Source organism: Phasianus colchicus, chromosome 6 (assembly GCF_987193195.1).
Source record: "Phasianus colchicus chromosome 6, bPhaCol1.hap1.1, whole genome shotgun sequence".
In the NCBI taxonomy this organism is placed as follows: domain Eukaryota; kingdom Metazoa; phylum Chordata; class Aves; order Galliformes; family Phasianidae; genus Phasianus; species Phasianus colchicus.
The window spans coordinates 13752756-13779572 of NC_143441.1; the positions used below are offsets into that span (position 1 = coordinate 13752756).

The 26817-nt window shown below is 37.2% G+C and overlaps 1 protein-coding gene across 1 annotated transcript in view; it reads right to left on the reverse strand.

The window, feature by feature from the left end:
• Window positions 1-890: 890 nt before the first annotated feature.
• The window catches only part of STT3B (STT3 oligosaccharyltransferase complex catalytic subunit B), a 49663-nt gene continuing 23736 nt past the window's right edge, over window positions 891-26817 (reverse strand). Inside the window, exons 4-16 of the mRNA XM_031590259.2 lie at window positions 26234-26299; window positions 22365-22464; window positions 18019-18117; window positions 16240-16386; window positions 13348-13396; window positions 11626-11780; window positions 9680-9891; window positions 8729-8916; window positions 8086-8257; window positions 5564-5737; window positions 4390-4503; window positions 3105-3317; window positions 891-1142 (exon numbers count right to left, since the gene is read on the reverse strand). Coding sequence (XP_031446119.1) covers window positions 1062-1142; window positions 3105-3317; window positions 4390-4503; window positions 5564-5737; window positions 8086-8257; window positions 8729-8916; window positions 9680-9891; window positions 11626-11780; window positions 13348-13396; window positions 16240-16386; window positions 18019-18117; window positions 22365-22464; window positions 26234-26299 — 1770 coding nt within the window. The 3' untranslated portion in view covers window positions 891-1061. The remainder of the gene's footprint in view (window positions 1143-3104; window positions 3318-4389; window positions 4504-5563; window positions 5738-8085; window positions 8258-8728; window positions 8917-9679; window positions 9892-11625; window positions 11781-13347; window positions 13397-16239; window positions 16387-18018; window positions 18118-22364; window positions 22465-26233; window positions 26300-26817) is intronic.

Consider the following 26817-nt stretch of genomic DNA (forward strand, 5'->3'; position numbering starts at 1 on the left):
GTATAAAAGACAGAGGAAACAAGTAGCGCTATAGCGGGGATTTCTTCAGTTGATTTGAGCACTAAATAAAGATGCAGAGAAACAGATTTCCAGAAGAACTTCTGCCCTCGCAGGTGAAGGCGGTGAGGGGGAAGAGGTTTGCAAACCCTCTACCACTGCCAGCCACAGAAAAGGGGTTGTATACCTGTCAACCTTTTTCTTTCCTACAACAGGCTCTGCTTGTTTCACTAATGTAAACATTTACCTAAAATAGTTTAGTTTCAGTTCTGAAGCACCAGCCACAGACTGGTGCTCAGCTGTACATTTCTATAGCATTCATTACTGTCGATTCAGATTTTTCCAGAGGATGCAAATTTAGCCCTTGTATCTGTAATGTGCAAGGTTTGCCTCGTCTACCTGATGAAGCGATAGCATAAGGCAGCAGCACTGCAATCACTGCTAACCAAAAACAGCTCATCCGGTCGGAGCCATCCCCCAGTTATCTGTCCTGTCAGCTCTGCTGGGAACTGCAGCTTTGCTTCTTATACCCCAGATCAAAACCAGCCTGCAGCGAGAGGAAAGGACGGTTGAAGAACCCATGGAGTAGTAATTATGGGAGGAACTTATTGTGAAAGTTTAATTTCAAAGACAGCTTTATTTCCTCGTAATTGTCGAAAACAAGTCATTTTAGATTTAACCATTCCAGTTTACATGCTGCTGCTCTTCAGCTGAACGTTTTCCAAAAAAGATTGACAAGTATGCATGTGCCAAGGACCAAATTACAGGGTTCTTTGGTGCAGTCAGTCCAAATTCTCAACCGATTTGAAGGATAATATGTACCAATAAAAAAAACGCTGCTAGACTTGAATAGCAGCTCTGTCTTGCTTCACATTACAAATCTAAAACAGCTGTTCTCAATAAGCCAATATTTTTAATCAGACATTGCCTGAAAATTTTGTACAATAATCTGGACCAATGATGGTTCTGTACCCTCATGTTGCTGTGAAACATGACTTGAGCTAAAGGCAAAGACCGGTTATCTCAAGGACAACTGCTTCGTATTAGCATTCGGAACAGTGTATTTAAACTGTCTTCCTGTTGGGTCTCTTGCCTTTCTTTAAAATTAGTTTATTCTTAATGTAGCCACGCTTCCTTTTGGAGGTCTAAAAAGAAAAACAGAATACAATGTATTAGTTAATGATTTAATCTTGACCGCGATTTTAATGCCGTGCATTTCAATCTGAGCATTAGATTTATTTTTAAAGAGCTTAATGGGTAAATCCTCAACTAAGTATTACCTGTTTATTATTTTTAAAACTGAAATTGTTAATTCATGCCCAGCATTCACTTTTGTATGTGCTGTACTTTTCCAAGCTGCATATACACAATCTGTAGAGTTATTTTCAAAGCTTGAGCTGAGACAGAATTAATAATTAACCAATGTGATAAAGCTCTACTGAATAGGCCAAAGAGCAGAAGTGACAGAGAACATTAGTTTTGTTTGGAAGTACCACCTTACATCTTTTGCCCTATTTGGTTCTGTTTGAAGTGAGCAAGGTAGATAGTAACATTTGCACAAAAAAATATTTTTCAAAAATAAGAGAAACTGCACAATCTTATTTTAATCTTTTAATCTGCAGCTGCCTGCAGGCTAGTTAGTGCTTTCTACTCATGGATCTTTATCAGTGTGTTTTAGGTTCCTCTTTCTTCTTTTTATTTAATAAAGGTGGTGATGGGGAGAAGTATTAATGTTAGTCTGGGCTCATATTAAATTCAAATGCATAAATAAATAGTTAACTCCTGGCAAGCAGAGCTGCACAGTGAGCAGCTCCCACACTTGCTGCAATGTGCCATGCATAGCAGCAGGCTCCATTATGTCCATTAAAGATGACTTTTTAACTTTTTGTTGAAAATAACAGTATTTTAAAGTGAGATATCAACACAATACTCAGAGTTACTACTTTGGTGAGTTTGAGCAATGTCACCCTTATTGTGGAAGAGTGACAGGAGAAGGACTGGACTTCCAGTAAGGAAGCAAGCATTTGAAACCCTCAGCTACTGCAGAGCCCTCAGTATGTGCTTAAGCAATCTGAGTTTAGACACTAGCCCCAGGCTTTTTCCTGGTTCACTCATTCCTTAATGGGAAATCCTTTAGTAGTTGGTGCTACAACAGCTGGTGCTGGATCAAAACTGCCTTTAGACAGAACCAGCACATGCGCAGCTCTAGTGAGGTCACTGCATTTACAATTACTACTTGCAGTCTTGCTTTATCACCTACAAGCAAAAGCTACACTGTATGTCAGGCACAGAAAAACTTCTGTTTTTTTTTTTAAAGTAAGACTAGCTTCCTTGGCAACTCTCAAATGCCTTATTTCACTTAAAATATGCAACTTTTACCATTTTTACCAGTCCCCTCTAACATTCCTTATTTGTACTTATATGACGTATGTATGTTTACTGCCTGCACTAATTCACACACGTTTCTTTCTGACAGGATTCTGGGATTCCTTTTGCAACGTGTGTTAGTATATACAGGGGTCAGAAGCCATGAAGGACAGGGCTGCTGCTACGATTCTCCCGAGCTCCCTGATAACAAATCCTTCTTAGCAGGCTGAAGTAGCACGCCAAACTAACACTAAGATGACATCAAACAGTAAGCAGCCAGACACTTAAGTTCCATCAACAAAAGTTTCATATTTAATTTATTTTATACAAAAGTGCCATTTTTAAACTTCTAGGCATCACTACTTTCAAACAAAGTCAGAAAGCAACTTCCACATAATTTACTTAGTGAGCCATAGTTACTGAAACATGAATTGATTTACTTTAGAGATTATACTTCCAGTTACATGAAGACTTAGGAGTTGTAACAGCCAGTGACACGTTCTATTTCCAGTTAGCATTCTGCCTAAAAAAAATCTAGCCTTGTGTCTTCACATGCTTGTAAGTTAAGCAGACAGTAAATTAACAATTATTACCAGCAGGCAGGTCTGATATTGGACACTAACATGAACAGTATCCGTAACATTCTGGCTAGTGGAAATACATAATTCACCCGCTATGTGATTGACTTAAAAATAAATTGCCCTCTCTTGACCCTCTGAGTTACTTCACTGGGAACCCACCTTCTTTGACAAATACTTCTGTTTCGGTACAATGTTGGTTACTCTAAGTTTATGATCCAACGTCTCCCTGTTGTCTAGTTGTTTCACCTTGTATATTCTAACCAGCCAGTGCTCTGAGGTAAAGGCTTCCTCCAGATGTTTAAATTTAATGTCCTTGTTTCCAATCTCAGCGTTTCGCGTACGATCAAATCCTGGGGGTGTCCGAAAATCCAGCTACAAAGATTAGAGTTGTGTATTAGTTCAAGACAAAACCCAAAAGCACATCACCACAAACTGTGCTGCTTCATACTACGTGGCAACAATTTCCACTTGTCAAAGGATGCTACTTCCTTTATTACATTGGTTACTGCTACACAGAAAATATTCTCTTATTCTCAACTGTAAAAATTGAGAAGTCTCATTCATTCCCACAGTTGATGCTGGAAACAGCACTTTGTATCTTCAGTGGAAACAGCTTCTGTATTCTTCTGCATTCAGAGATTAAACTATTCCAGAGAAAGACTAAGGTACAACAGCTCATAGTAGGTTGGTTTTTTTTGGCACAACTGTTAATGTGTACTTTTCTACTCTCATATTGAAATAGTTTCAGTCTTCCATCTTTCTTCCGTACAAGTCTGAAATAGTTCCTTATTAGCGTTATCAGTTAAATTTGACCCCTGTGTTAGGAACGTGATCCCCTGGCCTCAAAGCTGTAGTTGAATAAAGGGCTTTTGTGCAAAGAGATCAGAATGAGGAGCCCCTGGAGCAAGGGCTGGTGGTGAGAACAGGAGAAAAAAGCAAAGCAGGCCGATTTAGATACATACGTGTTTGATGATCCAAATAATTTTGTGTTTATGTGAATTATGCCCTCCCCCCTGTTATAGCATGGTGTTGCTTAATATACTGGTGTGACTTAGGTAGAAATTGGATGGCTTCTGACAGATACTAAACAAAGACAATAATTAATAGTTCTGTTTTGCTGTTATAAACAACAAATTCTCCCCACCACATAAGAATTGAAGCTTATCGAGTGCTCTGCATAATGGAATTAGGACACTCATCTGAGACCAAGTAAAGGACAGCACAAAGCTAAGTGTCAGTCTAGTTTAGCAGTATAACTGCTTCTGCCTAAAGGCTCTGTGCAGAAAGTAGTTTGGAGGTGTTATAATTAATTTGTGAAGATTACTTTCTTGCTTAATGATTCTACTAGTAGGGCTGTACTCAATCTAAACAGTGGAAAATGCATCAAAGTAACTTTTGTATTCTCACATTTTAATTATGATTTAGTAGAAGAGTTAGCACTAACCTGCATCTCTCCAAATCTGTAATAGGACATCTTATACATGAGGCAGTTCAGCAGTGTTGGAGAACCTGCCTTGTCTACCCGGAATTCTCCCTGAGGAGTGAAGTAATCGCTTTCCTTTAAAAGCAAAAGAAGATAGAGTCAATATAAACTAAACCTCTACATAAGGTAATTTCTCATTCCTTTCTCCACAAAAACTAACAGAACAAACCACCACCACCACCACTACAACAAAGCTTTCGTAAAGAATCTAAATTGAATTCTGCAGCTTAAAAGCTGATTGAGTCAGTATGATGGTGCTCACTGAAGGTAGAATCAGTTACAAACTACCTCACTGTAACCTAAAATGCTGCGGAACAATCTTTCTATATCCCTATTCTTGTCTCAGTACAAATTTTGTCACTTTACTGTAAGCAGTCACTGGAAAACTGACTTGAAAACATACAAACTAGTTGGAGGACGTCTGCCAGAACTGCTCTTAAAATGTGAAAAGCACCGTACTGTTAATATACAAGGTCTGTGTGTTATTGTAGACTTCCTATGTGCACAGTTTGTACATGCAATTTTTTTTGCTGTTTTCACCTTGAGTGCAAGATGAAACTTTCCATGCAGCTTCTCCATTACACCTGTGCTGTCTGAAAGTTTTTGTTTGGCTTAAGCAAATATTACTACAGACTTCTGCAATCAGAGACATTCAAATAACTTCAACTCTACATAAATAAATATTAATGCTAGCTTGTCTCCTGCTATTACAGAGTTTGAAGAAATCTGTAACACCAACTATTTAAACATTCTGAATGCTCTGACTTGTTTTTTAGTAATTCAGTGGTGGATAGTGAGACACACACAGGAATGATAAAAGATACCTTATTCTTTATTACAATGCAAAAAAGAAATTGAAAAGCTTTTGAGGTTACTGACCTTTCATAGCTAAATACTGAAAGAACCTGTGCTACAGACTGCAGGCCTCTGCACTGCTATTGTTCTAGAAGAACAAACCCTAACATATTTTTCAAATAATTACAGTAAATAGAGATTTCCCTCCACTGTGATGAACACCAGAAAAACAACAAAGTGAATAGAGGTTAAAAAAAAAAAAAGAAAAAAAGTGGAGGTGAAAATACAGAACACGTTCAGCCAAGAACCCTTCAGTTTCCCTGTGTGCACTTCTACTTACCCGAATATCTTTGGGATGTTCCCCCTCTGCTATTCTCACCATCCACAAGAACTTATTGATATCATCACCAGAGTAGCCGATCACGCCACCAAAAATAATCAAAACATAATCCACATCCAGACTTCGCATGATCTCGTATGCTGCCGACTCATTTGAGGACATGGCCTTTCCCACCTGCATCATAGCAAAAACAACTTCAGTATCTGTACAGCTGCCTAATGATCACATTCTCAGATCAAGCACCTGCAAGACCAAAAATACAGTTACCCACCACACTCTACAATCTCCTTCTAGGTAAATAAAACAGATTGTCTTTATTTAGAAGGCCAAAAGCTCAACCTAAATGGAAATGCCTTCTGCTCTGCAGGAGAAGGGCTGCCTACTGAAATGAGCTGTAAGAAGTGTGGTAACAACTGCTTTCCTTTTGTGGCAGCTATAGATTTCTCCAGTGACAGCTGCATTGCCAGAAAGTTAGTGTGGCAGAAAATGCCTAATTGCAAATTATTTTCAAAACAGAAAGCCTGACATGAATACATTTTTTGAGATGTTGGTGTTCTTTTGCTGTCCCCCTCCCTCCCTTTTTTCCTTTCCTTCCTTCTGTCCCTCTCCACTGAAGCAGCCATGTTGCACTGCACTCAGTAGCAGACAGGTTTCCTTGGTGTTGAATTCAGGGAAAGTTTATGGAGAGAAAATACCAGACTGGAGTTATCTTTGAGTTAAAAGTGTAGCACTGGCAAGCCAATGTTTTGGCCCTGAAAATCTTTTTAAAGCTGTATCTAAAAAATCTTCTGGAATGTTCATTTTTCACACTTAAAAAATCCACTTAGGTCACTAACTGGCATCTGTTCAGTCGTCCTGTTTGCCATAGAATCTCTTGTACTTAAAAGTATAATAATGTCTCACTGTAGTAGAAGGGCACAACTACCATATAAATAATACTGCATCCAAATTGGTAAAATTCAGTTAAGTCAAGAACTTAATTAGAAAATACTAAACTTAGGCTGCAATCTGTCAAAAAGACCAAGAAGCTCAGTTTCTTGACTATTATCTGTGTGAAATTATTTGGCAGATTTCCATTTCTGTGCAGGAAGAAGTCATCTGGCAAATATTTCAGGGCAATGCCTCATTCAGAACGCAAGTTCAGAGATCTGCTGCAAAACACACTTAGTGCTTACTTCTCCCTTTGTTTGCAAATGGAAGCTAACCAACTCTCCAGTCATACTGGGGAGAATTTTTTATTAAACACCATTAATAATAAGTGCTGTAATGTGCACAGGTACTGTGTGTACAAAATACAAGTGATTGTTTTATGTCCATCTATTCACCTTATACATCTTGTCCTGAAGGGATCTGCAGGTTTGGACATAGCATCTGTACTATAGATACTGGCAACAGCAAAACAGAGCTATCTATACAGCAGATGAACACAGACAGATAGACATTCAGTTTAGAAACTCTGTAACACACTGACTCTGGCAGGTCAACAAGAAAAAAAGAGAAAAGCCTCATTACATGGGAAAGCTTGCTGACTAATATTAGCAACATTGATTCCATTTCCCAAGCTTTCTTTTGGCTGATTCTAGCTCCCTGCCACTGCCAAAAGCATCTCACCTCACACATTTTTACAGTACTTTGTATGCTCGAAGCATAACTCAATTAATTTGTTCATTTTGAATGCTGCTTGCCAGCACATCTGGTCCAACTGCTGCTCTGGGTACTGACAGAAGACAGAAACTATTTTGTCACTTTCCTCAAGCTCTTCCTGGCACTCTGCCCACATCACAGAACACAGGTCTTCTGGGAAGAAGCAGGCACTGAGTGATGGCTGACTACACAGCACCTAGTAAGGCTACAATGTAGAGCATTCCTTTGTTTGAAAAAAGGATAGTGTCTCTGTAGACATAGACAATGCTAACGAACACTCTGCCTTAGATGGCAAGCACAACCCTTAAACTTCAGAACTGGAAGAAATTAAAGGTACAGATGTTTTATCAAACTGCAGATTTGAGAAAACAATCACTTCAGGTCTGCAACACTTCTATTGCTACTTTCTCAGATTTCCAGGATGTCTGAAAATGCATTTCATACGGTCGGTTTTCATAGTGCCACTCAAAATCCAGTCAAATGCATTGCTGAGCTGAAATGATATGTGTTTGGACAGTGCCAGCCAAGCAGTGGTACCAGTGAGTTTTTGTATATCTCAAGGGGATAATGTGTCTCCAAGGGAATGGTTACACAACTCGATGCTGTCCATCCTCCCACAAAGAAAATACGACAAACTGAAGTGGAGCCAAAGTTCTGGAAACTCCAAGAAAACAAAATGGAGAATCCAAAAGCAGAATTGATCATGTCTAGTTCCAAACCAACCTTTATAACAAAGTTGAAATAATGGCCAAGATACCTGCTCCTTCCACTTCTGTTTCTTTGTATCATACTATCCTTCAATAACAATCTACACTTTCATATCTGTCCAAAAGTAGACACTTTGGTGCTGGTACTCCGCAGACCATTGCCATGCTTACCAGAGCTATGTGGCTGTTGTTCCAAGTGTTGTTGTCAACCAGTGTGGTCCGATTGGCCATCCCTGCGATCTGATAACCGTAGTCCCACCACGACATTACCCTGGCATGCTCGTCTGTGTTTTGTCTCAGCCAGTAGTAGGCTTCCCTGAAGTCATCCAGGATATTGCGAGTGCTGGAAAACAGAGTTCATTTTATTCACATCAGTACAAATATTGGCAAGAAATTGACTGCATCGTGATAAATCTGGGCTCACAAACAAAGTCTTTTTTATGCTTTCCACTCCCTAAGAGGCATTCAGTCCCTAGCCTGTACTCATGAGCTTAAACTCACGGACAGATGAACAGCCAGAAGCTGAAACTGCTTTTCAAGACGTGATTAAATGCATTCCCAGTTGAATATATATTCATTAACAAGTTGTATGACCCAAATACCCTTTTTTTTTAGTTTTTTAAACTATCATGCTTACTTTTAGGTATTAAGTATTTTTTGAAATGTTATGTATTTTTGAAAAGTAGAACATTAAGAATTTTTTTATTCAGGTGACAATTTTGCCTTAATATAATAAAAAGCAAAAGTTATAAATGCAAAGGAACAGGAAATGCTTTTGCCCTATAATTATTTTCAAACCTGTGACACTACTTACCCATCATGGTTATAAGAAGCCAGAACAACGCTAGGGCTGGAGTATGCATTGCTTGTTACCCACGTACAGTGGACAGCAAACATCATCAACAGCATCAGCATCAGCATAGTAACAATGTTTTTGATGTTGGGGCCTAGACCTTCTTCTGTTTTCTCCTGTTCAGATACATGTTTTCTCACTTTGCCTGCCTGAACAAACACAAACATAGCTGTCATGGCAAATTCAATCACCTATAGCAATGAAACCGAAATGCCTTTTCGTCACTACGTGCACTCCATAAATGCTGTGGGACATTGCAAAAATCAACCAAGTTCTATTGTAAATTAACTAGGTATGCACAAGAATGTTTTGACAATGCAGCAACTTGAAAGAATGGATTATTCCCCAAAATCTTTTCAGAGGAAGAAAATCTACTATATGACTTAGCTTAGTGAGATGATGCCCTTTTATAAGGCAGAGTGGAAGAGAGAAGGACACTGGAGTCTACTGTGAGGAACAGGGAGAAACCCTCATGCACTGGTTAGTATAACATAAGCTAAGTAATAAAAACATGAGTAGGTAACACCATCTTTTTCAGGAATATGAGTACAGAAATACCTTCCAGAAATACATTATTCTTTAATTTCACTCTGTCTAGGAGGGAATACAAGAGGGAAGCAGTTAGACACTGGGTGACACAGAACTGCTGTATGAAAGGAGAGGAAGCAACTGCCTGCCATCACTCATCTAGAAAGCCGTGTCAATACTGTGGACTTCCTCTGGTTTAAGACTCGCTGCTGATCAGTTAGAAGGCACTGCTTCTCTACTGACACTGATTTTCTTTCAGAGCATCACTTACAGCCTATTAGAGAACAGCACTTTGTTACTCTAAATTTCAGATCTTTGGAAAAGTTCAAAAAAATAACAAAGCTCATCTTTATTAAACTCCTAACTTCTGCTCCCTCCCCTCACCTTATCATACAAGTTGCCAGGGTTCCTTTTGTCATCCTCATCGCTGCTGTCCTCTATTGGTGGATTCTCCCTCTTCATATCATCACCCAAGTAACGCTCAAAGACATTAGAGAAAGCAATTGCAGACAGCATACAGACCACAGGAGTCAGAGTGAGCATCAGACGAACCATCACACCAGCAAAGTAAACGGCACTGATTGCATACAGAGCAACTGCAGAGGAAAAAAAAGAAACCTACTGATGACATTTAGAAAGTAACACTCCCTGTGACTGCACACATGCATGCTCACCAGAAAACTATTTTTGGAAGTGGGCCGAGTATCTGTGTGTATAAAGACTGAAGTGCATCTTGTACTGCTTTTTAATTTACAGAGATAATTAATTAATGCGTATCCCTTTTAAGCCTCAAGTCCTTCCTGAAACTCATCTTGATAACTATTAACAATAACACGACTCCATTTTCATATTCATTAATAATGTGTCAGAAGATCCATTATTAGCGAAATTTAATATCACACACCAAAAATACTATTGGAGTAGTAGGTAGTTTCATTTGGTTAGAAAGGCCAAACAAGTTATTAAATCTGAAAAAACAAAGAGCAAGGATTAGATTCTCATATAAACATCAAAATTTAATTTAAATTAGAAACATTCCTGAACAAACTGGGGGCTTGTCTACATTACAATAGAGATAGAGAAGATGATACTGCAAGCCCTATTCCTAAGCAAGTTTTCTAGGAGAGTATTATCTCCACTCTCTTCCTTTGCTTCCCCTCACCCTTCCCTCCCCCAAAACCCCAAACAAAGCAGCAACAAAACAACAACAACAACAAAACCAACAGGATTTTCAGGATAGGAATATTCACAACACTTTTCATAGGAGGAAAAAACAAGAAGAACATAACCTGCATGCACTGTTAGGAACATCTGTTGTTCATGTAATAGTGGTTATTGCTAGTTTGCTACACCTTGACACAAGCATACACTTTTGTGAAAGATTTGTGATTAGCCACAGAAATCATTAAGGGGCACCGATTTATGAAATTGCATTGTATAAACATTTTGCACTTTGTAGTGTGGTGGTATGGCTCTCTGTTCTCACTCATGGGTCTCTTTAAGCTGACTGAGATGATGCAGCATTAGTAGGCTGAAAGGGAGTCTTGCAGCACTGCTTTTTGCAAGGATTCATGTAAACAAAATGCTCCAAAGTCACAGGATTGAACACAGTAAATGTCCCTGTTGCTCATGGAGTAGTTCCAATAGACTGCTGGAGCCTTCTGCCTCCATAACAGAATGAGTGCACTTCACTCCTCCTTTTGGGCTACAACTCCAAGTTACATCCTCAGAAGCCTCATTCACAGCCCTAGCAGTCTGCTCGCAAAGTAAAGCTTCATACAAACAATTTGTTGTCACTGGCACTGGGAGACCCCACGCCTCTGCTTAGGCTTGTGCCTTATCTAGCACTTGCTCCACAGCAAGTGATTCAGTTCACTAAAATAGCTCAAAATCTGTTAAGAAAAGGCATTTTGCATCATCCTCTGTGGTGAGATGACTGCCAGGTACCCAGAGAAGAATCAGGCGCCCTGAACCTGTGTGGGGAAGGGTTGCTGCTCTGAGTCTTCACCTGGGTGTGAAACTGCACCCCTACCCCGAGGGCTGTGCAATCCACACATGGAAGAGCCACACAACAGATCCGCACAAACGCTCTGACCTCACCTTGCAATAAGGCACTGCGTCACCCACCCACCCATCTCCACATGAACTGCATTTTTATTAACTTGTAAATACTACTGCATGCAGGCAACTTCGAACATTTCCCCCTCAAACATATCACATTCTAGAAAAGGTTTGAACATGTCATAAACCAGCTTTGAGCAAACAAAACCAAAACAGAATCAAGTTGAAGACAAGAGGGTTTGAAACGATTTTAAAATATTTTCTCTTACCAAAGACTCTTTCATCATTGATGTTTTTGATACAGAACCACAGCCCTGCTGGGAAAGTACACACGAGAATATGCAGATCAAAAAAGAAGGAAACCCATGTTGTAGGCTGATGCTCAGACACAGAGGCAATGATCGGGATGTGAATTTTCGCATACCTTTTTTAAAAAAAATTCAGTTCAAATTATTTTGAAGAGATAAAATTATTAAAACTTGTAAGCATTAGGAATTCTGAAATTCATTTCAAAGGAAGCATTGCAATTTAAAATGCTAAGTGCTTTATTTAGCAGAAACCTGATAAAACTTAAGTACCAAAAGATGTCCCCATATCTTATTGTATTTAGGAAGTATTTTTGTGCAGAGCTATTTCAAGCATCAGTATAAAGCATCATTTCCATACTAATTAAAGAATGAGAATTGTAGGCGCTTTGTTTTATAATGGCTGAATAGGAAGCCAGTTTTACCAGAAGGAAAACATACAGCTATGGAAGCCATTGTTGTATTCCAGCAGGACACTCACCCATGACAGTAAATTTCCTAGGATTTCAATACTGTATTCTGAAAGCTTTTCTCCATACAAAACACCTTTGTTTGCTTAGTGAATAAATCCAACTATTAAATACCAGGCCAGTTACTGATGTACGTTTTCTCAGGTGCTTAAAATCAGGCCTTGTCTACACTTGGAAATGCATGTTAACCAAACAGCACATCAAACATTCAGTGTGGATAATGACAAAATTGGGTTCCACAGTAAGAGACAGCTCTGCATACAGCCCTAATCTGGGAAGCTATGTGACCAAATGCTGAGCATATCAAATGTTTTCTTCACTGATATCCAGGTCTCACTTAAAATGCAATGACGTGTTTTAAACACAATGTGATTCTTAATGTAAACAAGCCTTCAAAATTTTGATGTTTTGTACATGTATGGGCAGACTGCTTCATTTAGAGGCAAGGAACAACATCTATACATTTTTCAAATAAATTTGAGACTTCCTTACTAATACTATTCTACTACATTTATTACAGGGCTGGTATAGAATCTTCTTTCAGCTCGCCTTCAAAGCCTGATAAAAAGCTGAACCCTGGCCTTTAATCTTAAAAATATACCAGTTAAAACCCACCTTCAACACATTTATCTGCAAAATACCTTTGGTTTTATTCATACTGTCCATTATTTAAGTGTCCCACTAAAGAACTGAACGCTGGATTTTTAAAAGTTAACTAAACCGAAATATTTATTTACAAAAACACACATGAATAAACCAAAACTGTTCAGAGTAGACATCTGCATACACAAAACAGATGTATGAACATAATAAACAGGCACCATGCAAGATCATGTGTAACAACTTTGTGATTTCGTGCAATGCTGCGCAATGAAAACACTGTAAGTTTAAGGTTCTTAGTAATTCTGAAATGTATCCTCAAGTGTTGATACCACCTTTGGTTATCTTATGCTGAGATGACGTTTCATAGACAAACATACAATTAACATACTCAAAGACTTCCAAAGAAGCAAGAAATTCAATAAATTTGTGATTAAGATAAAATGGTTGCAAAGACAACAGTTACTACCAATGTTCTCTTTAGATAACTGATCAAAATCAACTGTATTCTTGTTTACTGAAATACTAAATGGATTTGAGAATGAGGAGAACAAAAGATTATCAGTTTTCAGTAGAATGCTATTGATAGCTAAGATTATCCTTTATCTTTACTTACCCAGTGTCCCACAGTGAATAAAATCTGCCACTCCAAGGAGCGATATAACCTGAAAATGAGAAGAAAGGAAAAGACTTTTGCTGCCTAGGTATTTAAATGCAATGATCTGTCTACACCTTTAAATGACAGCACAAAACTAAATACCAGAAGAAATTTCATTAAATGTGTAGAATATGTGAACTAGGCCTTACTGCATCAGGTAGCTTAGGAAGTCTACCAATCATGAACATAGTTTTAGTTATGAGATCACACTGGACTAGTTCAGTATCAAGACATACACACCTCCAGAAGTCAAGGTGATGCAAAATAATTAAAATATTTCTCAAAGAATGACTGATAGCAACCTATGTTCTGTAAAGAAGTACAAGAAAAAGAAAACATAATTGATAAGGAAGTATTTAATTCTTCTCAAATGGCTAAGCAAAAAAAAATAGGAATGACCAATAGCCAAAACATTAACACACAAAACACTCGTTCCATGTTTTTCTCTACTAATGTATCTATATGCAATACAGAATATAAAAGTTGCCATCTGACATGCTGATAAGCTTATATATATAAACATATTTATAAACATCAGCATTATGAGATGACAAAAATTGAAAGTTTAAAGTTTTATTTCTACTTTCCTTGCAACTCTTTTAGCTCCCTCTACATACAGATAATGAGGATCCAAAATGAGAACTTTATGTCCCTTTAATTATTAGCTAAGGAGTTCTGCATGATGTGGTAAGTCTTTGCACTGATAAATACAAATGATATTATTTGACTGAGGATTTTTGTTCAATATTCTGTTTAGGCATTTAAATATGTGTAATGTTCTGTGCCAAGTCATCTTCCCCTTCAGTCTTCGAATGCAAAGCCTGCTCCTAAGCCACTGCACACACAAGTAAGAATGAGATGTCAGCAGATAGGGAACATCTGGCTATGGTCTTTTCTGGATGCATCCAGAACACAGTTTCACACGGGATACAACTGAGGGTGCTGAAATAACTGGCAGCTGTGATAATTATCCATGATCTTGATCAGAGTGATAAGGGAGGGCACTTGCTGCCTGGAAAATGGCTAATGCTACACCACTTGGAAAGCCCAGGGGAGCTACCAGCCAGTAGCCTCTGTCTCTAGAAAGATCATGAAGGAGAAAATCCTGAAATACATCACTAAATCCCTTTAAACCATTCTCATTTCTCATTTGTAAGCTGAAGAACAGCCTGGATAAACAATAACTGGACATGCTGAAAATTGGCTGTACTGCTAAGCTCAAAATACTACATAGCATTCAGTGGCTTGGTGTCCCATTGATGGCTGACTAGAAAAATGTTAAAATATCACAGCTGAAAACAGTGAATAATGCTAAATTAAGAAGAGTGACTGATGAGCATTAAGGCAGGCAGGACTAACATCCAAAACATTAATTTCCTTCTTCCAGGTGCTGCACCTGGGATGCATGGTCCAGATGTTAGCACCCTGCTGCAAGAGGATTATTAAGAAAACACAGGGGGAGCTGAGTGCCATGAGATAGATTGTCAGCAGCCTGGATCACACAGCATGTAAGGAAAAACTGAGGCAATCAGGTTTGTTCTGTCTGGTGAAGCAGTGACACTTGGGGAATCTCAGAAATGGATGCTAACACTTTCTAAGAAATGCAACATAAGACATATTTTGCTACAGATTGAGATTAGAAGCCAAACATCTTGATATGCCAGTCTGAAATTTTATTTATTTTTTTACAAATATTAGTAGGATTTGCTCATTCACACTGGAAAGCAAATTATAAACCATCAAGGTTTAGAAGACTTAAAGGCAAATATTGATGCTAAGTAATCTTTTGGAATAATGGTATCATAATTAACTAAAATAAAACTTGCAATAAAATGTCCAAAAAACAGCTGATACCATAAAAAAATCTACTGTAGAAACACTTGTAAGAGGAAGTACAAGAAAGAACTCCATTAATATAAAAACAAGTTAAACTTGAAGAAAGTGGTTGTTTCTTTTTTAAACCAACCAACCCCTCTAAAAAACATAACTACATATGAGGTATATATTAACATCACCCAGTTTATACCAAGCAGAATTCAGTTTTGGCATGGGTGACATTTATATAGGAAAACAGGTGACATTTTCTTCATTGGAGGAAGAAAGGATGGAGGTAGATGACTAAAGAATCAGAATCAGAAAAAGGCAGTGAGGCATCTGAGGAACTCAACCATGCAAAAACAAGCTTAATTTTGTGAGACTGAGTAGAGCTGTCTTGAAGATTGGAAGCTGAACCACAGAAGAGGAACTTACAGACATACATTAATTTCAGTAATATAGAAATCAGGTTCAATTATTCAATAAAGTAGCTAACTTTATCTTGATTTATCAATGCTATACAGAATAGATTAACTATGCTTATCTCCCTAATGGGCTTTTGCTATAGTTATGTTCCTCATTCCAACCTGACTTCTTGCATCATACTATGTATGATGGAAAAATTCCAATGATGCTACAAAGTTTTGCATGCAAAATATATGTACATGTGCACACTTTATTTTCAGTAATGAAGGAATGAGTCCTGCATGCACATGTTTCATAATGCTCATCTTCTCCCGTTCTTTAATTCTAAATGCGCTCTTGGTATTTTGACGTGATATTGATATCTGTGCTCTTCAGCTGATGATCTATTTGAGCTCTTCAGCTGATTTATAAATCTAAATATTCCCAGTATCCTCAAACCCAGGAAAGAATCCTGCAGCCCAGAACTCAGAGTGAATTCCAGCACACAGACACATGAAGTAATATGGGTGCTGGTTTGCTCTGAGGTTACCAACATCTACTTTTGACTCAGCCAAAATTTTGATTACCTGTTACCTGCTCCAAAGAGAATCTGTTTTCATGTTTATTTACCTGTGTATGTCAAATAGATGACACTCAGGAATACAATACCAGCAGCCAGTGAGACGCCCAAGAAGAACAAGGTCTGAAACTCTTGCTTTGTTAGCCTGTCTCTCAGATACTGCAAAAATGCATATGCCTGCAGCAATGCAAAAACACCTAACAAAAGACAAACATTTCTGTTTAAATGCTAAAAACAATTGTAAAAGAAATTGGCAAACTTACCCCCTATTTGGGTTAGAAAAATACACACAATGTATATCCTTACATCTGAAAACCAGTATAAAATTACCTTCTGACAAAATGATTTTAATAGTTAATAGATATGATAGTTCCTCAGTTATTGCAATGAAGTAATTTACCCACAAAACATTCTTTAGTTATTCTGTATTAAAACATTCTTTGCTTATTATGTATTAAAAGCTGCCTTTCCCAAATTAACTTGGGAGTAAGGGGGAGAAACATCTGAAACCTAGATTGCATATATTTTGACAAAGGCCAGTTTAATATACCTAGGTATTATGAAAAAACAACATGCAGCTCTTGGCTAGCTTGAGTAATGAGTTACAAAGAAAGACTCCAGACATCATAAAAAGCAAGTCTAATAAAGAAATGTATGGAAATCAAGTTACTGAACAAAACAGTAAGATTTAATGGAAGGAAAAAAGAAAACAACATCTAAGTAACACAATCTGAATTATACAAAGCTAGTGCTGAAACACCAGAATTTGCTGGGTAAACATCCTGCACCCTTACAAAGAATAGTTCCAAGTCTAATATTAAGCATGGGCATTTTCTGTTGTTATTTATTTCAGTGCATAGAATCACATCAATCCAATGATTTTGCCACTCAAAAGCTAAAATCAGTGGTAAAAAAACAAACAAACACATGAATTCAAGCATGTGGTGTTTCTCTGATCATGAAACTGTCATACATGATGTGGAAATTCATTAGTTCCAAAGCCCCAGAGAAGAGCAAAATCTCTATTCATTAAATAATTGTAAAATTATTTTGATGCAAACTATGGTATAATAACTTTTACTCTGTCCATTATTTGCAGAATGTTGAAAGAATCTCAATTAAAATAAAAAATATGCTAAAAATATTTTTTTCTGGTAAATTTTAATCAACATCCAATCGCTGTCCAAAATACATTTTGAGTGACAATATATAACTGAAAAAAGGAGCCATCTAACAAATTAAGCTGTACCACAAAACCAGTCTGTGCTCCTAATAAATAATATGTATGCTCCTACGTCTAGCAGACTCAGTAAAGGTTACTGCTGTCAAGAAATCAAGATGTCTGAAAGCTAAACAGCTACTGAGAATAAGCTTAGTTTAAGAAAACAAAGAATCAAAAAGATTAAAATCAGTAATTTAAAAATCAGCCTCCTATATGTAATATGTCATCTGTAGTTAACTCACTTTGAAAAATTATCAACTCTAAAAACAAATGGCTCAATAAGAACTGTGTTTACCAGTAACAAATGTTTCAATTATACAACACTTGAAAGCAACATTATATTGCAATACAGCAGAGATTATCAATGTGTAAAATAAGTGCTTGTCAGAATGCATTAGTGATTCAGCGTTATGGAGGCATTTTACTTCCATTAGCTCACACAAAGAAGGATAATGTGTTGATTGGAAAGAAAACTTCCCTATTGTGCCTATTTTCTTCAACAATTTGGTTTGTTAGTTTGCGTTATTTCTAATACAAGGAAACGGTCACAAGGGTTTGAGGTTTTCTTGTGCTGAACAGGCTGTTTGGAAGCAAATGGTTTCCTTACCTGCAGCTGCCATGTGTTCACTTGTTCTAATTGGTTGGAATCCCACAAAAGGTATCTGCATTGATAATATTAACCCGACAATGTAGAAAGTGCTATATGCTGGAAAAAAAAAGGAGGGAGAAAGCAGAAGAGAAGAGTGTGAATAAGATTGTATACACATTTCAAAAAGCACTGATTCCACAGTAGAACCCGTTCCTCATCTCCAAACAAAGAATGACACTGAAACACAACAGTACTGTTTTAAATATTTTGGCCATTACTTGCTTCCCCTAAAAAAATGCATTCTTAGAGGAAGAAGCAAAGTACTGCTCTTCCTAACTACACTGTTGTTGCTTATTCTTCTTCCTATAGAAGTGAATCATCTACCTAAAATGCTGTAACTTAGCAAGTTTTCTCTTCCCATTTGGTTTTCTTGTTTTTCCAGAATATGGGTGGGAGAAGAGATCTCAGGGAGCAAGTGAAAAAAGCAGCTTTCCATATGAGGATAAATTAAAGGAGCCAGGCTGCAAAGATACAAAACATTTAAGAGTGCACTACTTACAGAATGAAAAAGGTATGCTTGCTTCTGTTTTTAATACAAGAACAGAGGCATGCCAAGAAACTGAGAAGCAACAGAATTAAAAATGAATACTGAGCATCTGTACTATTAGATCTATACTGATAATGGGGACTCATAACCCCTCAGAAAGTTGAGGCCAAGAACACAAAAGTATTAATAACACAACTGAAACGATATTCATGTACTTCATTCTGACAGGGTTTGGTTCCTAAATACTCCAAGGTGAGAAGGAGATGGAATGACAAAAGAGAAATACCAACTACGAACAACCACAAGTCTGCTTACATTGGAAGCAACCACCCAACTCCAAATCCAAATAAGGTTTTCTTCCCTCAGTTGCAACCAGCAATGATGTACCTCCAAGACTTTTAAAACATTCTTACATATCATAAACCACTGGGCTTTGTTATGGCCTCAATCTTATGAGGAGATCCTTGTCCTCATATAATCCTTTACTAAGACAACAGGTTTGGGGACCGCATCATTGAGGACCACATCATATACCAGTGGTATTATTTTTGTTGCAGCTATGTACTACACACCTAGGATACTGTATGCTTTGCAAAGATCACAAAAATGACTGTCATGATGCTTCCAACCACTTCCAGCCTTCTTTGCTGCCGTATTCTTTGAAGCATCAGTATTCTGCTGCTTGGCCTTGCTACCGATTTATTCCCTCTTTATGCCACTGAAATGTATTTTTGCTGTAGGAAACTTCATTTTTGAAGAACTCACTACAACATAAATCATTTATTGTATCATAAAAGTGCTGCAACACTGCCATCCTGTGGAGGTTTAATGATGGCATAAATCACTAGATTTCACACCTGTTTGACCATTTTGAAGAATCATTTTTAATTCTACAACTGGTATGCTTCATTTGCACACTTTTTTTGCACCCCTCAAAGCCCACTTCTCTCAAGCAGCCATCACATCAGCCTGCTTGGTATTGAAAGAATAGGTAGTCTGAGACAACTTCTTGAGGAATTTATTACATGAAGGTGATACTGCATCACAAACTACCCACGTTCCTGTGCAAAGACTGCAAACAGCAGAATGTAAAAACAAGAATTTGATTTGGATTCCTGAAATCTATTCGATATCATAGACACCCCATCCCTGGAGGTGTTCAAGGCCAGGTTGGATGTGGCCCTGGACAACCTGATCTACATCTAGTAATTTAATGGTGGGTAACCCTGCCTGCAGCAGGAAGGTTGAACTAGATGGTAGTTGAGAACCATTCCAACCCAAGCCATCCTATGATTCTAAGACTATAACTTTGATTAGACCAAAAACAGAAAAAAACCTGACCTTCTTTTGGATAAATTCATTTTGCACAATTTCAGTTGCTGTACACTGCACAAACTTGAGAAAAAAAAACTACTGAAAACTACTCTAGAGAATACAATCAACAGTTTTTAATTAATGGATTAGAATCACCAGAAACAAACATTATCTTAAAAGTTATTATCTTAAGTTTTACAATACTTCAGTAGTTAATAAAAACATACGTTAAGATACAACACAAAAGCAAGAAATTTAGTTTTACATTCTGGCAGATCACAGGATTGTTTGTTAGACTGGATGACCTCTGATGGTCCCTTCCAATTCCAAGGGATGCTTTTCTGCTCCACCTACTGTGGGGGAATCTGTTTTTATCAGAGGAGTAAGAATAGATGATCTCCAGAGGTCTCTTCCAATCACTACAATTCTGTGATTCTGTGATCTACAGCTAGATTAGGTTGTTCAGTGCCTGGTCCAGCCTGACCATGAGCATCTCTAAGGACAAGACAGCCACCACGGCTCTGGGCAACCTGTTCCAGTGCCTCACCACCTTTAGCGTAAAAAAAATTCTTCCTTATATCTAATCTAGATCTCCCCTCTTTTAGCTTGAAACCATTTCCCCTTGTCCTATATTAAAGGTTTTTTTGTTTTGAAGTATACAGAAAAAAAAAAGGTAGATTGAAGTGAAAATCACCAAATCTCCCAAGCACACAAGACTTAAATCTACATCAGTAACTTTCCAAACGTAAAACCATTCATGTTTTAAACTTGTGAGAAACTACAAGAGAAACTATACATAAAATAATAGATGATAACATCAACAGTTCCTGCATTCAAATAAAGAGGCTGTTTTTCTAAAATGCATGCAGATTTTACTAGCTACTGTCATCTGTCAATAGGTTACAAAAAGTTAAAGCTGCACACTGGTAGTCTTGAGAAATAGGAGACTCCTGCACACACACTAGTAATTGCATATCACATATGCTCCAAAAATATCTTTATCTTCCCTACTTCAATGAGCTTTCATCTTATCTTTTTTATCTGAATATCTGGCAGTGAAACACACTTCCATTTCTACCCAGAAATGCTTGAACGTTCCTATCAGTTTTTACAAAAACATCCTGCTAAACAGACCTAGAACATGCACACTGCTGCAAGATGTACAGACATCTGTGTAAGGCTTCCCATGGAAGTTTGAAAACACAAGAGTACTTATGCTTCGTTGTTTCTGGTTACCACATCCTTTTAGGATTTTGTAACAAATAACTTTCATTTTCTCTTGCCTAGCTCACAGAAGCTGGAAGTGAAAATATTTAATAAAGTGATTTTAAAAGAAAAACAAGACAGATTGCTTTCCCCTATAGTTATAAACAAGTAGTTAATGAAAAGGTTTACTACTACTAAAATTAGAGTAAGAGTTTCCTCCCTTCTTTAAATTTAGTTTTAGATTCTGGATTATAACAATAGATAACTAAGAAGCAAGAAACAAATATTTGTATTGGGGTATAAAAAATGAAAAACAGAATGTATCTGTTATATATTTGAACCACTACATGCTATCTGTAAATATTCTAATTCCCCCAGTAGGTTCTGAAAAAAAGCAAAAAAAATTATTAAAAATACTAAGAGAAAATCAGTACTAAAATGGGTAACAAATATATATTTACTAACACAAAACATGATATTATAGTTCAATAAATGCTATGCTCTCAAACTATCTTTAGTAAAGGTTTCACACAAAGGAATCAAAAACCTTCTAGCTAACTTGTACATTTTTGAATCCCTGAATTGCTTGTTAATTATTTCATTCACATATCCACACCACAGCCAACTGATTTAATAGGTAATATCTCTCAACTGTTGACACAGTATGTAAATATCAGGCAAATCAAATAAAAAAAAAAATCTCCTAAAATTGCTATCCAAATATTTCTGTAACTGGCAGTAAGGTTGACCCATTAACCCAAGAAAATCTTAAGGAATCAAGTGGAGGTGGCAGACTATTGTGCTGCATTTTAGTCCAGCCTACATAAAACTTACATAGTTGCTTAAAATTCCCCATGTCTTTTCCTGTGTAGGTCACAATATACTATAACATTTGCAAAATTATTGCTGCAAAACGTTTTAAAAATAGCAGTTGTTTTATGCACTAGGAAAAGAAAAAAGATGAAACTTTCTTTTTTATTTAGAATGCACCCACACGATGTACAAATTAAATACACTAACAGGATTTTAAGAATATCAAAACGCCCAGTTATTTCTTTTTTTCAGTGCACCAAAAAGTAGAAAATGAATTAGCTGTATCTGAAATTTTGGAAATGTGAACAGGATGTCTTAACTCTCTACTGTTACAGATAGCAACTGACTATAATCAGTAATTCAATTAATGAAATGCAATTTGATGTGCAATTACTTAATTCCCACCTAATACAGAAGACATCAGTTTAATTTCATATCTCATGATCTAGCACTTGACAATGACTGTCCAAAGAACAAAACTTACCAATGTAGACCCTCCTGCTGTACCTCTGCATCAGCAGCAGAACAAACACATGCAGTGGAATAAGGTTGATGATGAAAACATAACCACCCCATGCAGAGACCTGTGAGAAATGGAATAGGAAATCAGCTGCAAGAATTCTTACGACAGTCAGTGCTGACAAGAAAACACAAAAACCATTTAGACGTGAAGTCAGAACTACTGGTAATACCAGAATCTTTTTCAAAATGTTCCACCAAAGGAAAGGAAAACCAAATATACAAACCCCCATAAGCAGTAATATCAAAGCATTGAAGACATTTGAAATGGGCTAGTGCATTTTCACGCTGTCTTGCTTACAGCTCCACAGCTCCTCCCAAGATAATTTGGGCAGGCTGGCAAACAAGAATTTGATGCTGGGGGCTTTTCCTCACGGTGATGGATGCAGCACATGGCAGCAGTAGCACTCCCACCTAGGATTGGAGATTTTCATTTGACATACAATAAGCACGATGCCCTGCACTTTTTGTTTCCATCCAGAAAGAAGAAAGGGAGCAGGGAACATTGCCAGCAACAGAACTGTTGGGACAATGCAGCAAAGGGAAGTTGCAGTGTAAGAAAAGAAACAAAGGGAAGAGGGCAGATACACAGGGAAGCAGGGCTGAGCACTGTGGAATGGCGTACAACAAGATCAAGGAGACTGTGAACCTGTACTAACTGTGGTGCTTGAGAACTGCTGGTAAGATGTACTGAGAACTCAAACATTACAGTGTTATCGTTGTATCACTCATTGTTGGTATAGATAAAGATTTAATGAGCTACCATTACAATATGTTATCTAAATTTTTAATACATTAAGAAGGGCTAATGTTGACTAGGCAGTCTGTATTTTAACACGTTCTCTTGTCAAATTGCAGTCTAGACTTCTCCCATATGTACCAAACCTATCTCAGATCTTCATTTTCAGAATGCAGCAGCTATGTGGTTTTTACTTTAGTTGCACTCTAAGGCTTAGTTTCATGTAGGTATTTTTAAAACCCTAGAATCCAGAAACCCAAATATCTGATAGAAGAAATTCTAAAATAAGGCCAAAGTTAAGTACTGCTTTCTGATACTCTAACTGCAAAACCAGGCACTTCAAAACTTGGGGTAAAAACAATTGTATTGATTTATACAATAGAAACAAGTAGAAAATTTGAGAATTCTCTAGAAAATAATTTCAGATTATTGTCATTCTATTGCCAAATCACTAACATGAGCTATCGTGTCTTACATAGGCAATTTCATTTTCAGAGAGAAAGTACTATACAAAGACAGGTAAGATAAGATAGAATGAGAACAAATGTGTAATTAGGACATTGCCACGTTCCAGCAAAGGCTTCAGTGATGCACAGAGCAAGCAGCCTGTATGGACTAGAGACTTGTATTTCTAATCAGCATCTGTTCGCTACTATTAAACTAGATCTATGCTGAAGATTGAGGTTTTCAAACATAGTGGAGATTTCCTTGCAGAGTTGCAAGTAACAGAAATATGCCAGTGTTCTTACGAGTTCTCAATTTAAAGTTTTATTTTTTTCCTTTGTTATTACAAGGCATCTGAAGCAAAAGAAGCTAATGTTAAATAAAAGCTAGAACATTTAAATGCAAGAAAAAACACCTCCTCCTTATGGAATGCAACGTGATATTATGAGTCAAATCACCAGAGTGAGTTAGATATATACCTTAAGCAGATTCAGATAGTAAGTAAAACTTCTTTCAGTTCATGCAATATCCATCTCTCTTTCAAGGAGCTGTTCCCCACATTCCACAAGCATGGAATTACCTTCATTACCTCAAAATTGTCATTTTTCAACTTGCACTGAAAAGATCACTCATTCCTCCAGAGGCAGACAAATTAGTACTACGTAATGCATATGATGATTATGTTGTCCTAGAAATTTATGTAAGCAAAATGTCAAGGAGGGCATCTTATCAAAATACTTCCTCAAAAAGAAATAGAATATATGGAAAGCCACCAAGAGAGATGAAGCAGGTGAGCTCTGTGACCAACCAAATTCTCATCTAATCACTGACACTAATTTATAGAGAAATAGATTAAGCTTTTAGCAGTTGGCATTGCTTTGAAGGAAAATAAAAGAATAATACATAAAAGAAATAAAATAAATAAAAGCAAATGCACATTAATTTACATTAAGGACTGAGTGTCATGATGATGACATTGGTTCTTTAAATTTTGCCACGTGCACACTCAAGATCACATCTCTTCCTTCTTGAAAAGTTCCACAGACCGAGATGCTAGTCATACTGAGATAAGAACTTGTTATTCTGTGACTTTTTTATCAGTAAAAGTGAAGAGGTGTCTTATTTGCTACTGCTGTGGTTTAACACAGCAAGTGGCTCAGCATCACACCCTCCTTTGTTCACTCCCTCCTATTCGCAGTGGGATGGGAGAGAACTGGGGAAAAACAACAAAGTAGAACTCATGGGTTGAGATAGAACTATTTACAATTTTAAGGTAGAGAAAAGGATAATAGTTATGACTACATATATACATGAATGTATATAATAAGTGATGCACAGTCAATTGCTCACCACTTCCCAACTGATGCCCAGCTAGCCCCTGGGCAGCAGCAGAGAGCCAGAGGAACTCTCTCCCTTCAGAACTCCTTCCACATGCTGCCATATGGTATGGAATAGCCCTTTGGCCAGTTTAAGTCAGCTGTCCTAATTCTGTTCCCTCCCAGCTCCTTGCGCCCTTCACTAAGAATGGCCTTGGCTCTGTACAACACTGCTTAGCAGCAACTATAAACATCAGGGTGTTAGCAGCATTGTTTTTCTCCTAGAACCAAAACATGGCATTCTACCAGACGCTCAGAAGAAAACAATTCTATTCCAGCTGAAACTAAGACAGTTATCTGCATATTTATGAACAACATTTTCAGAGGATCTTGCCATTAAAAAGGCCATCTATCAGTGTAACAATTCAAAACCTAACGTGCCTGACCTTGTACAACACATAGCTCCTTACCAAAACTACAGATCTTCCATATAATGCTACATAAATACAAATGTTATGTATAAAAAAGATGCTCTTTGTTTGCTGACTTAACAGAAAGGAGGAGAAATGAGAGAAAACAGATATACTCCCAAAAAAAACAATTAACATTAAAGCTAAAGGAAATGTAGGCAGCACCCACAACCTCTGAATTAGTGCTCTACTTTAAATTAAGGCATGCAAAATAATTCCCAAATTCCTTTTTTTTTTCCCCCCCCACCCCCAAGCCCAGCTATCTGCCTGTGAAAAGGCAATATTTCAGGCCTCAATGTTAACACCACCAAGCAATTATCCCAACTATACCACCACTAATCATTTTGAAGCTAATTTATTTATCATATAGCCCCTAAAAATGTTTATCCACTAGAGGAAAAAAAGCCTCTGACTGATTCATACAGGATAATACTGTGAATCTAACATTTCAGAAGGGGAGGAAAATATTCTATTATTATTGTATGTAATATGTACAATATATATGTATTGTATAGTATGTACATAGTAATAATGACACACTCCACCTTCAATCACCTGGACCAAACCAAAAATTCAACTGAATCAGAGCATCTAATTGCAGCACAGGATGAATTTGCGAGACAAATTAATGTGTTTAGTGTATTTAGTGTTTTACAAGAACTGCCTTCACTGCACTTACACACTTTAAATTTCAAAATATTTAGTATTTCTTCTAACTCATATACTTAAGGTCTTAATAATAAGACAAAGGAACAACTTTATGTTATGGTCCCAACAAAGACTAAAATGTCCTCCTTCTGTCCTTCACCAACACGTGAATTAAGTCCTACCCAAAGAGTTTACTTATTACATACAAAAGGCTTACCATGTAGAAGTAAGATAGACAGCAGCAGATTGTCCAGAAGACTGACCCAGTTTTCACCGACTTCACCTTTAAATATAATCAAGTATAATAAACAAATATTGGACAATAATACAACATTCAATTTAAAAAAAAAAAACAACAACAAAAAACAGTTGTCAAGAAAAGTTCTTAAATACATATCAAATTATATTTGTATACTTCTGAACTGATGTCCATAAAAATCAAACCAGAATGGCAATTCATTCACACACAGAACAGCTTACATGTCTCTTGCTCTACATAATGCAGAGACAGGATGCACTGCAACTGTCTGTTTCATGATCCAAGGTAGAAAAGTAGCTGCAACGCTTTCATGCTGCTTTCTCTAAGACATTAGAACTTATTGTTAACTGTAGACCATCTGTGGCTTCCTTTGGCTGGCATCAGACCCAACTTTGCAATTATAAAGAGCTATCCTGTAATTTTGAAAAACTCATTTAGGGTTAGTGAGAGCATCCAGATTTTACTAAAGGTATAGCAGGATCCATGAGCTGGCTCAGGAATATGATTTTGTACAGAACAGATAGTGGTGAAATACTGCCATT